The sequence below is a fragment of the Crocodylus siamensis genome, chromosome 7 (assembly GCF_052110815.1).
Source record: "Crocodylus siamensis isolate JL-2025a chromosome 7, ASM5211081v1, whole genome shotgun sequence".
NCBI classification, from domain to species: domain Eukaryota; kingdom Metazoa; phylum Chordata; order Crocodylia; family Crocodylidae; genus Crocodylus; species Crocodylus siamensis.
The window spans coordinates 92,218,390-92,231,230 of NC_143401.1; the positions used below are offsets into that span (position 1 = coordinate 92,218,390).

Below are 12,841 nucleotides of genomic sequence, written 5' to 3' on the forward strand. Positions count from 1 at the left end.
GCTCTGACACAAGCTCCATCTGGGTGGTGATATTGCAGCCACAGTTTCTCCCTTTTCTTAAAAAAGGGGATGTTTCCAACCTGGCAGGGGCTGAGGGACGATTTGCTAAACTCTTTGAGGATCAAGAACACCTTGCGAGTGATGACATGTATTAGCAGACAAACTAAAATCCAAATCTCAGACCCACAGGATTTCACAAAGCTGAACACTTCCCTATCGGGTACTGATGATATGGCCCTGGCCAAGGCACAGCCTGTGTTATCAGAGTTTTTCTTGCTAGCACTTCTAGCCATCTCCCAGTACCAGAGAAATCCCCTCATTTAGTACACATTGCCCCTTAATTGTTTTATTGTCATCACATGCACTGCTTGAGACTACACCTGCATAGTGTGCCTGCCCACAGCTGTGCAAACTTGCTTTTGTGCAAGGAAGGCTCCGGGGCGGCAATATGGACAGACAAAGAACCGGGAAGGACAGGGACATTCATGGCTGAACAGCTACAACTCGACTAAAACAACATTACGGGCAAACTCCCTCCCTCCCTGCTCCATCCCAAGGACCCTGGTAGCACAGAGCAGCCAACAGTTTGGCTTAGATACACCAGTTCGTATGTCATGAGCCACCTGTGTTGGCCCTTTCTGTACTTGGACAGATCAGCTCCAGTATTCAGACCCAGATGCTTCCGTCTGGTCTTCCCTAACAGCATTCCCTTGGCAGTGGCACCCTCTCATTCACCTGGCGTCCATCACCTTTTCTCAAATCAAAAAAGCCGGCAACCCACAGCCAAGATGAACCAAAGAAGTCACAAAGGGCTGGGAGCCATTGGGTCAGCTGCAGCCCTGTGACACTGGCAGTGGAAGAGGAGAGGAGACTTGTGGAGATGCAGGGAATGAGGGGGAAAATTAATGTTTTAAAATGGGAGGGAAGAAGAGGGGGTGGAAAGAGATGTCTAACACTGAGAACAAGGAAGCGGCTGAGGTTGAGGTGACTTGAGCTCAGAATCGGGTCTCAGGAAGACTTCTGGCTTGTCCGCTTCATGCTAAGTATGTATAGACACGGTGGGTGCGTCTACACATGCATTTATGCCAACTTAAAATTTACTGCACGATAAGTGGGAATAGGCCGGCATCTACACGTGCAGGCGTTGAACTGCATTAAACGTCGTGTGTGGACTGACTTGGGACTAAAGTTAATTCTGAGCACGTCAACAAACATCGCTCCCTGCTACAGAGCAAGCAGCCTGGGAGGGCTACAGGAGGAGCGCATCTCAAGGGTGCTCGAACAGCAAGCTAGGAAGAAAAAATGTGCTCACCTGGGGCCAAATTCTTCCTCTGTGCAACTCCACTGGCTACAGTGAGGTTTTTCCATGAATTAATTTGGCCCCAGTCTTCGGACATTTTAGGCTGCACCCCCAAAAGTCACAGCCACAGAAGTTATCCTAAAATAAACGTCGTGGCACCAGGCTGAAATACAAACTCGGAAATGCAGGTTTGGGAAGACATTCAAGATGCCAAAGCTGGCTGCAGCGCATTCCAGGTTAGATATCATCTCGGTACAGATGACTGTGAAGTCCCAGTTTTCATGACGGAGCTACCGCAGTTACGAGACCCCTCGCGGCTCCCTCGGGGCAGTCCACAAGCAGCAAGGCACCATTTGATGCCGGTTCTAACAACTGCCCTGGAAACTGTAACTAGAGACCACTGAGTGCAAAAGACTGATAAGTAAATATGAGGTCCTAACTCTAAAAGTACAAGTTTCCTCCAAATGTTTGGGCTCACTTTAAAGTTGCTATCCAGCCAAAGACACCATTTTGGGATACGAAAGAATGAACACATTCTTTGCAACAGTTCCTTCCAGTGCCAACCAAGCGCCACACACGTACATCAAGTTTGGCCATTTTCTGTATTAAAAACTATGAGCAACAAGATACTAAAAGAGTTGGGGATGCTGGGGGGGGTGGTCATCGTAAAATAAGAGCCCCTAAGCAACCCCTAACATTTCACATCAAACCAAACCAAACACTAAACCTAAAGACCAAGGGCATTTATACACATGCTCTGGGAGTGGGGGATGGGGATGGGAACACTTCAATTAGAGCAGCTCTTGCTCTAATTAAAGCACCTGTAGCATCTCATGCATCAGCATCCCCATGCTGAAAAATGACAGCAGGGGCGCTTTAACTAAAGCTTGTCAAATGAGCAGCCTCTCTGCATGTGTATATGCACCCCAAAAGACCAAATCCTCAACCACTACAATGCACCACAGGGAGAAGGGGAGGGAGGGAAGGGAGAAGGAAAGACCAGGGTCACAACAGCTGGGGCCTCTGCATGGAAGGGAATTTGTTAGGTGAAATATGCTCAGAGGACCTTTGGATGCGGAAGTCACTTAGACACCTCTTAATACTGGCAGTTGTTTCAAAGGCATTTCAGGATAAGCAGCAACGATTCTCTTCTGGGAAGTAAAATAGGACAAATTAAATCAATCAGAGCTCATCTGTTTAATTCCTAATGGTAGGGATGCACTATCCTTTCACATCCTTTCCTCTCCCCCTCTCTTGCCACCCTGGATAGCTTCTCCCCACCATTACTCTGGTTTCTAGTCAAACATTTGAACTACTTAAGAGAGACTCTTAACTGTCAAGCATCCTCACTCCTCTTACTTTGGCAACAGAAGTCATTCGATATTCCCACCCTGGTGCAAAACCATTCCAGAATCCCTGGCTTTAATATGAAGCTTAATACTTTTCCTCTCTCTCCCATAGTTTAATATTATCTGCAGAGCTGAGCTAGTTTCTGCTAAGCAGCGATACATTATTTGTTGGTCACGGAGACTCGGTAAGCCAGGTATGTTTCAGTCAAAAGTGACCCGGGTCAGCGTTCTCCCTGAAGGGTGAAAGAGGTTTTTGATTTGTTGCCTCGGCTAACCCTGATCTTCAATTTGGCTCGTTAGTCAACACTGGGTAGGACCCCAACTCTCAGACACCCTTTTAAGGAAGGCACCTCTGTACTGAACAGGTTATGACCAATGTTTGTATAAGAGGAGTAGACCAGCAGAAAAGAAAGGTCTTGGCACAGCCAAGGAGTTTCAAGACCAGTTTTACTGCATATTGTCCACCTTTGTCCCCTACACCTTTCACCTCACACGTGCTCCTTTCAGATGACCTCCTTGAGAAACGAGCCCATGCTGCTTAAGGTGTACCTTTCACTGGGTCCACCTTTTCACAGGAACTTCGCCTACAAACCAGTTTTCCCCACTCCTAGTGAATAATTTTAGCTTTGCTACTTAGCGACTAAGGAAATAAAGATTCTATAACTCCATATAGATGTTCTGGATGCACCTGTATCATTGCAGCATCTGACTGCTGATAATCAATAGATTTAAAAAAAAAAAAAAAAAAAAAAAAAGGAGGTAAGATATTATAATGAAGAGACACTGATAACCAAGGGTCTTGCAATCAAGAGCCATGAAATAATGTAGAAGTCACTCTGGTACAATGTTATGGTCGCACACCTAAAGCTGGACTGCAATGGGTTTGTGAGAAGACTGCTTCTTGTGTCCAGCCCCGATAAAGCCATAAATCCAGAATTCTGGCATTTCAGGCAAATTAACCCATTGTACTAATCACATCATGATAAGCATATGCAGCCCCGATTACATACACCCCAAATAGTCAAATCCACCCCCCTTTCTAAGATACCACTCCCCGCCCCTGCCGTGCCACCCTGCTAACATGATTTCCACCTCCGATCCCCTGCTTGAAGTTTTAACTTTATTTCTTCTCCGTCTCATGTTTTACCTTCCAGCTCTCCTCCCTGAGATTCCCCACCATATCTACTTTCTCTCCATCTCCTCCCTTGCCCCCCAAGCACAGATCCCAACTGTCCCATGACTAAACAGCCATGGCTAGAGCAACACTACACAAGCGTGTAGGACAACGCTCCAGCCTTATCGCTTCAGTTGTGAGCAAGGTAGAGACTACGATCCAGATGCAGCTGACATCTTGAAGCACTCTCTGCACCTGGGCTCCTTATTAAAGTTGTCCAAACCTGTCACTAAGGAGATTCTGCCTACAAAGGGGGAAGGAACAGGGGAGCATCTCCCTCTTTCAGGCTCCAAGCCCTGTTCCAGCCAGGATTGGGAGGCACATATATTGGAGCCCAGGAGGAGAAGAACTGAAATCAGCAATTGCCTGTTCTTGTCCTTGCAGCATATATAATGAAGAAGTCAAGAAAGGTTCCTTCATCCTCAGAAAACTTTTCCAAGTTGGTGACATGACCCCAAATTCTGTCTTCCCAGCTCATCAGTAGCAGGCTCCCGGGAAGACCAGGGGTCTCTCTGGAAAGGTTCAAGGGGTGCAGGGTATCTTGAATGTTTCACTGAAGGTTTCCTCCCACTTATCAGATGACAGAGAGAAAAAGGTGTTTGCAGAATCAAAGTCTAAGGATTCCTTCCCCGCTCAGCTGCTGGGATTCCCATATTCTTGCTATTTGCTGATGCACCATAATCCCACTAGCTCTTCAGCCAAGAGACACAAAAGAAAGGAGGCCTGAATTTGGGCCATGCAGAGAAACGAGCAAGGCTGTAAGAAAAGCTTTGTGGTCTCCTTCAGATACCAGAAAAAAATCTGCTTCTTGCCTGGTTACCTCTGAGCACGGCCGACTGCTCACAATCCTGCTGCCAATGACTGCTACCAATTCTCTTCCAAGTGCTCTACAGTGAACTGAAAGACGTGGAAGCATCTATGGTTTGTGCCTATGACAGTTGGGTTTTAGTGATGGGCAATCACAGGGTATGATAATATGAAGCTGATATAATTTTATTTGTCCCTAAAAACCAGATCAGCTACATCATAAAACCTAGCGAGCTTTACTCCATCTATTAATGGATGTAAAACTCAGCTAACAAATAGCAACAACATTATTACCATATTGGTCTACCAAAATTGCCACTTTACTGAAAGGCAAGGAAGTCATCTCAGTGCCATGCTTGGGTTTTTTTCATGCCACAGTGACCACATCCTTCCAGCAACACTAGAAACTAAAATGTCAAGTAGAAGAACTGCTGCTGTCTTTATAACCTTGGACTTCCTTCTGAATAAATCTAGTTTACATTTAATTCTGAGAAGCGGCAAACCTGCTTTCAGAAAATGTTGTCCTAATAAAACTTCAAAGCTCAGCTTTGTAAATCAGCTTTACAAGTGGTTTCTTTTCTGTCAATGGGCCACCTTTTTTCAGGAGCCAGCATTTATGAGAGAAATTAAAGGAACGAAAAAGCACTTCTAAGCATATCACTACGGCGCTCTGATTTATGGGATGTGCATGTTCGGACAGCATCCCCTTGCCTCTCACAAGCAGATCTCCTCATTCCCATTCTCTGTGCCTCTGCTACCCAGATTCTTGCAAATACATGAGCTGCTTTAACCTGTCCTTCACTATTCAACAGACTGCGGGGCACTATTCAACAGACTCCTGATGCTTTTACTTGACTTCTAATTCAGGAAAACATCTCTAAGAGAAAGCACTTCAATACATACTCAAGTCCCACAGAAGCAAAAATGCTTGTCAAGGCCACTTTTCAGTGCCCTCCTGAACAAGGGCTTCACGCATCTGGACTTCAGAATTTGGTTATTATGTATTAGTAGTTTCTTGTCTGCCAGCTAACACCACTTTGTTTTCTTAAAATGAATCCTGCGCTATAAAAACCAATATACACACTCCCACCAAATTAAAGCTGGTTTCCTAAAGGTTAAAAGCTAAACAGAATTTATAATCACAGTCCGATATACATGAAGTCTTCTAGCCACCAAAATATTACAGAAGCCTGGAGTCACTACAGAGTAAGAAAACCATCACTGAAGGCTCTCTGCAGTTTTAAACTTTCCCACTGAATAACCGGTGGGCAAGCGGCATTGTTGCATTAGTCGCATCTTGCCGCAATGGAGAAGCAGTTATTGTTTTTTGGGTTTATTTTTAAGATACGGCTAAATATCAAAGTGCATTAAATATAGGAGGCATTACTTTACGGTTAGGGCTCTCAGGCTCTGGAATGGGCTCCCAAGGGAGGTGGTGCTCTCCCCCCTACCTTGGGGGTCTTCAGAAGCAGGTTGGATTGATATCCCACTGGGGTATTATGAGCCCAGCACTCGTTCCTGCCCAGGGCGGGGGGGAGTCGGACTTGATGATCTGTTCAGGTCCCTTCCAACCCTAGAAACTATGAAACTATAAATAAAAATTAGGATTTTCCACCATAAAGATTAAAAGGCAGCTAATAAATGCAAATCAACTTTAATCAAACAAGCAAAGCCCAAAATAAAAAGGTGTCAGGGCATTCTCTTAAATCAGCTGAACTACAGAGAACATCAGGGAAAGAAGGAGAAATCCCTGAGCATCACAGTATTTGGGCACCCAATCCACAATTTCCCTATCAGATTCACTACACTATTTATGGACCCATTGCCCTTTCAGGATAAAGAAAATGTATATTTTGAACACAACTTTTTTGTTCTTTCAACTAGTGACTGCTTTCAGGCAGCAAAGAAGAACAAGTCTAATCTAGATGCATTTCCTCGTACTCTGACTCAAGTTTTTGGAGAGCAGATCCAAGAAGAAGGTGGCTTTCTTTTTTCCCCCCACTCTGTATGCCTGCCTGTACTTGAAAGCAGCTCTGTTTAATTGCTGAATGGGTTAAAATGAAAATTTCACTGCATACTAGACAGTCTGCTGCAAGCAGACAGAAAAAAACACTGAGTCAGGGACCTAATAGTGGACAATTTTGAAAATTATAGGGTGTGTCAATAATGGAGATAACAGTGAAACTCAAAAGGAATAATCTCAAATAATAGGAAAAATGAGCAACTGCCAGCAACAAAACCATTAGTATCAGGGCTTTTATCTTTATCACAGCTAACGCTGGAGCTGGAGACAAACTTAAAGACACTACAGACAGAACATGATGAAAGTCGAAACGTGAAGCGATCCCCATCCCTCTACAACGCGGGAGGCTGCAAGCAGCATGGAGCTCACCACACAATTACCGGAAATAAATTATGAGAAACAACTACAGCCTCTGCCTTTTGTCCATATTTTTAGCTGCTTCCATGTGCACGCCATTAATAAAAACCACATCCAAATGGGAAACAAAAGGGCCCTCCGCCAATATGCACGTATTTTCACTCCTCGTGACAACTTACATGGCACGTTGCCTTTGCTTAGAGTAGAGGGTTCTCGAAGTGTGTTTGCTTGATCTTGGCCACGACTATCTTCCACCTATGGTTTCACTAGGTAACACTGTATTTACTCAAATCCAAGACAAGCGCACACACACACAATAAGGGAGGGAGCCTGGTCTTGGATTAGAGTACTGGGGCCCAAGCCAGAGCTCCTGGGGTAGCTCGAGCAACGCACGGGGTGTGTAGCACGGGGAGCTTTTAACACAGTTTCTAACATGTTTTGGCCTGGGCTACGCTGACTGAGATGACCAAACTGAAACCCTATTTACAAGTTCCCAGGCAAGGCCAGTATCATAGTGGTGATAACTGGCAGGTCTTGTTCTAACCCAGACAGGAATTGTGCAGTGAAGCTGTGCAGAGTGGAGGAGATCAAGACTGCACCTAGCCGAGGGGGAATGAGGGGCAAGGAAGAGGGGAGTGAAAGCCCCTGAAAGCAACCTCTGTTTAAATGAAACAGTGGAGACGAATTCAACTGATAACAGCTTTTATCACTAAGAAAAAAAAAAAAAAGGCTTCACAGAGATGAAACACTGGTAGCAATAGGAATGAGCTGTGAAGCACATAATAGCACTCCAACTGCTGTCCGAATGGCCATTCCAGCACGCGGATAAATACCACGACCCTCAGTTAAAAGACAGGGAAACTTAAGCAATGAAATGAAGCAGTTCACCCGAGGTCATGGAGAGTCCCTGTCAAAATCAGGACTCAAGGCGAGGTGTGCCCAAGCCCCGTGCGTAGCTGTCCTCTGCCTTATCCAGCCTGACAGATGTCCCAACTGCAATGAAGTCGGAGCCACACGAAGACGGGAGCTCCACTGGCCTAGGCCACGAGTATGATGGATGAGGGAAAGCCCAACTGACAGCAACAGTACGTGTACCAGGAAAATGGTCTCAGGACAAACTTCCTTTACAGAAATAATCCCAGACAGTGCAAGAAGAGATGCATCGGAGAGCAAAAGACGAGGAATGAGGCGGTCTCAGTACTAGTCCACCTTGCTCATGCCAGGAAGGATCTCGGGCATCTCTCTGCACCCTTCAGCCTTAGTTTGCCCAGTGACTTCCAGGAAGTAACTACAGTAACTGAACTGGAGCAAAGCAAGCAAAACAGTGAAGCAGCAGCCAGGACGACCGTTGTCATCCACCTGCCATTTCCAGGTTAGAATAATAGTTAGGTTTGAATGACAAGAATAAAAACAACTCAGCTGGACCTCACCGATTCACAGCTGCGACTGGGAAGTGAATCAGCAGCAGGTTAGGCATGTCTGCAAAGCAGACAGTCAGACAGGGAGGAGAAGGCAATCTCTGCTCTGAAAACAGGCGGGAACAGGGTGTGGTGATAACCATCAAGCAAGAATTCGGGCAGGCTTACCGACGGGCAAAGCACTTGTCATTCAGGCTCACACTCAGGGGTTTCCTTTTTTGTTTTTACTTTGCAAAACATGCAGCAAAAAGCATCAGAGAGCACAATCAACCCTGGGTACCTGCCCCCCTTACACAGTACGGAAAAGAACCTGGGCGTGGAGAAACGATGGAAACATCAAGACTCATGGGCGAGTGAAGCAGCCAGCCAAATCCACATCCTTCCTCTGAGCTGCCAAGAACCTGCATGCAACTATTTTGCAAATGTAGTTCCTCAAACCTTCCAGGAGAAGGGGCTGGACAGCAGGGAAGTCTCCCCATGCATCAAAAAGGTCAAACCTCAAGGAATAGCAATTTTGTCTCCCTGTCACCCCCAAGAGACCGCAGGAGTGTGAGAAAAGCAAGGGCAACATGCATCGTGCCACAGCCCCGAGAACCTGTGTGGGAGATGCTCTGGCAGTCTGATCAGGGACTCATGCTTGGGTTAGTTCCCCATGAACCCCTGGCCAAACCAGCTATGCCTCGCCCCTGCAATGCTGCCATCCCCTATTAACTGATGGGGAGGCCTGTGGCAATAAGACCCCAGTAGCATATTCAGGGCAAGTTTATCCGCGCCCTCGCCCCCAGACCCCAGCTCGCCCCTAAACACAGTGGGGCTGTCAACGGGGCAGGAACAGTCAGCCTGGGAAGTTCACACTGCTCCAACAGACAAAGAAACCCCAACCCTGACCCAACCTTAACTATAGCATGCCATAATCTGATCTGCATGTGAACTAACTCCCATTGTCTCAATGGTATTTATCTTACTTTATAACTCCTGTTAAAAAAGGGTTGAGTCATAGAGCAGTGCTAGCCAAGTCGCAAAAGTGCAAGGCTTGCTAAAACTCTGCTCGAGGATAAACAGGCTCTGTCCTAAGCCAGGTTATGAGCAAGGCGCTCCACGGGCACTTTGCTAGCCAGACTTCAGATCCTCCGGACAATGGCGTTTTCCTCCACGCCACAGAGAATAGGACAGTCCTGCCAAAGGGACTAGAAAAGCAAAGTGCTGCTCTTCAGATCATGGTAACACGTATTAACTGGGCCCCGAGAAACCTGATACGTTAGCAACCCCATGTACGGAGAGCGACCCAATCAGACTTCAGCGTGTCAAGAGAAAAGGAAAAGCATATACTCTGCATGCAGATTAGTCCCAAAACTGGGTCACTTCTTGCTTTTGGGGGGTGGGGGAGAGGAAAAAAAAAAGGGGGACTTCTTTTTCAGACCCTTTTGGGCCTTCACCCAGAGTTTAAACCTACCTGGCGCGGCGTGGCAATTTTTACAGCTGTCCAAGCTGCTCAAATGATGCTGACACGGGCAGCATGAAAGCATATTGCATGGACAGGGCGGGTAGTTCTTAGAATTCAGTTCACGAGCTACTTACCGGTTCTTTTCTAGTTCATTGTGCGTAGACCTGGAAGAGAAACAAAAATGTGGATTAGCCTCCTTTGACCTCGCCACACGACAGTCCAATTGCTGCGAGCTGCAAACGCTCCCCGCAGTGCATCCCAGCACGCCGGCAGCTACCGGTGTGCACGGCCGCCACGCTGCCCCCTCTCTCACACGGCTATCTGGAAGCCTAGGGCTTTCGCTCAGATTTGCAAGAAATCTGCCCCCCAGATTGAAGGGGGGCGGGAAATGTTTGCAAGCCAAAAAGGAAGGAAATGGTGTGAAGAACAGATGAAGAGTCAGGAGCCCCAGAGAAGCTATTTACCTCTGCTGTGCTTCAGTCTGCACATCTATTGATATCACCTCTCACACTGGGGTATTCTGAGACTTAATTAACATGCATAAAATACTTGGGAGATTTTTAGTGGCCAGCTGCTCTGAAAGACAAGCCCATACAAGCCAGACAGTGGGTGGCTAGTTAGATTTGTCCCACGTGCTGTCAGGACCCAAAATATAACTCGGCATTTGGACCCACGAAGGCAGAATGTACTTATGTAGGGACACGAGGAAACAGCATTTTTTCTGCCCTCCTTGCAAGCGATACCCTCTCTCAAGATGCTTTGAAGCATCACGGGCGCTCGAGGATGACTCGCCACCTCACCTCCAGCACCGCTGACAATCAAGAGATGCCAGCACCACCGCGCACTCGCTTATGCTCGGCCATCTGTGCCCTCGAAAAAGGGCGCTCACTTGTATCACTAGATAGGCCCTGAAAATGTGGACCCTTGTTTTAATACCTGTCTATGCAGCAACAACCTCCTGCTGAGAAATGAAACTGGTTAGAAACAAAAGAAAAGGCTTGCCTATTTTTCCCCTAATCTATGACGACTGCAGAAAAAGCTATGTTTTAAAAAAACCTTCCAGGGCTTACAATCTTCGGCATTAGTAACACAAGCGAGGTTGTTAAGGATAATTAAATAAAATATAGACGGATTGAAATTCGCAATGCAGCCTTTCACTATACGGTAACCTTAAAATAAGGGCAAAGGAGTCAAGCATTTAATAAAAAAGGATCTATTTTCTGTAATTTGGCATTGCATTTCTTCTGGAGCTCGGAGAAGATTATCCTCTACCCCCCGCCCATCTGGAGGATCCCGCAGGGATTTCTACAATTAGGGAACTGACTGGAGGACCCACTCCAAGGGAAACCCAGGAATAATTAAGCTCGTCTCAAAAACGGAAAACCGGGGCGGGGAGGGGGGAGGTTAAAGCAGGCTGACCAGGTGTTAAAAGCTCAGTAAAGACCATGAACAAACCTACATCCACTTGGGAAACAGAACATAGTTTAACAGAACGAGGCCCCTGAGGACTGCAGATTAACGAGGCATCATTGGGACTTGCAGACAGATGAACACGGGCTTTAACGCCACATCAGTACTGTCCTTGTTTGGCATTGGCCCTTAAAGGCACAGCGCACCACACTTCAAAAGCTCCCAGAGTAGCCGTTTTCATTTGTCAGCATGCCAATCTCTGCAAAGCCCGAGAAAGGTCCCCTCCACGCGGCACCCTGGTTAAGGAAGCAGTTACTGCTGGCTCTTCTGCTTTTCTGTGCATCTTCTGATCATTGATGAATCCAGAAGCCCCAGGCTCCCGTTTCAAACAGTGGCCTCTAGTTAGCGCTCAGCAATTTAGAGATACTCAAGTCACCTGCACGTGCAGCACACATGAAAGTCTAAAGGGGAGCCGTCTGCGCTGCAAGAGGAATGGCACCTGCAAGTCAGGACAGCGTCTGCCATGGTCTGTCCCATCCTCATACACCCTGGCCTGGACAGCGGCACTGCTCGGGGAAGACGAGGAGCTGCTAGTCTCAGTTCTGTGGATCCTGTGACCCTATTCATCTTTGCAACCAGCACAGGGGGCCTGAGCATGGAAGTACTTCATTAGGCACTGGAGCTGCACCCCAGCCCAGTGCTCTGGCCTCAAGCATGCAGGGGATTTTCACACCCATTGAGTCCAGGTGTCTTTTACCTATGCAACGCCGAACTCCTTGGCCTGCGTATATGAAATGACATTCACCTTTGGCCGCACAAGTTATTGACCTTAAACCAGCAAAACCCATTTGGCCATGCAACCTAAAACGGAGCTAGGGTACATGTCCCCTCCCTCACACACCACACCCACCCCTTAAAAACCTGACCCCAAGTTCTTTGGATCATTTTATTAGTCTTATTTACTATACGTTCCTGCAGGAGACTTTGTACCCTTCCTGGCTATTACATTAACAGCTGTAAAGCCAAAGATATGCAATGGACTGAATTCCTATATTATAATCGAGCCAATTATAGAGGCCAGCACTGAAAGAACAAAGTTTGGCTCACTGCTGTGAACAAAATTAAAACAGCAGGTTCCCCCTACTCCTCTCACACAGGAGACTCTTTATTACCTATCTTCCTTCCGACAAACAACACAATTGCAAGGGGTCACAGACGTTTCACCAAGCCAAGATATTTATGCTGTGACTTTTAACCATATCAGCAGTGCTAACTTTCCCACCGCAGCTGCATGCAGACAAAAGAATCTCAGGCAACCACCAAACATATCCTGCTAGGCTGCTCCCTGGGTTACTAGCACTAGTTAAGATGAAGCAAACTGAAAACATTTTTTAAAATGTCAGGTGAGTCCAGATAATCCAAACGGATTTTTTTTCCCAATTATTCAGCCTGGACAATACACAGTGGAAACAGTAGTTTAATTTTTCACAACTTCTGACTATTGTTTTCTTCATCTTTAGGCTCTGTGTGTTACAAACATTTCTTTGGATTTGAATGTC

At 46.5% G+C, this 12,841-nt stretch overlaps 1 protein-coding gene across 3 annotated transcripts in view; it reads right to left on the reverse strand.

Annotated features, from left to right (window-relative positions):
- MXI1 (MAX interactor 1, dimerization protein) overlaps positions 1–12,841 on the reverse strand; it is an 86,584-nt gene that overhangs the window by 29,198 nt on the left and 44,545 nt on the right. For 2 of the 3 annotated variants that reach the window (XM_090056644.1, XM_090056646.1), the window contains exon 3: positions 10,007–10,036. The exons of the other annotated variant lie outside the window; for it this stretch is intronic. In XM_090056644.1, the coding sequence (XP_089912770.1) occupies positions 10,007–10,036 (30 nt within the window). The remainder of the gene's footprint in view (positions 1–10,006; positions 10,037–12,841) is intronic. 3 annotated transcript variants of the gene reach the window in all.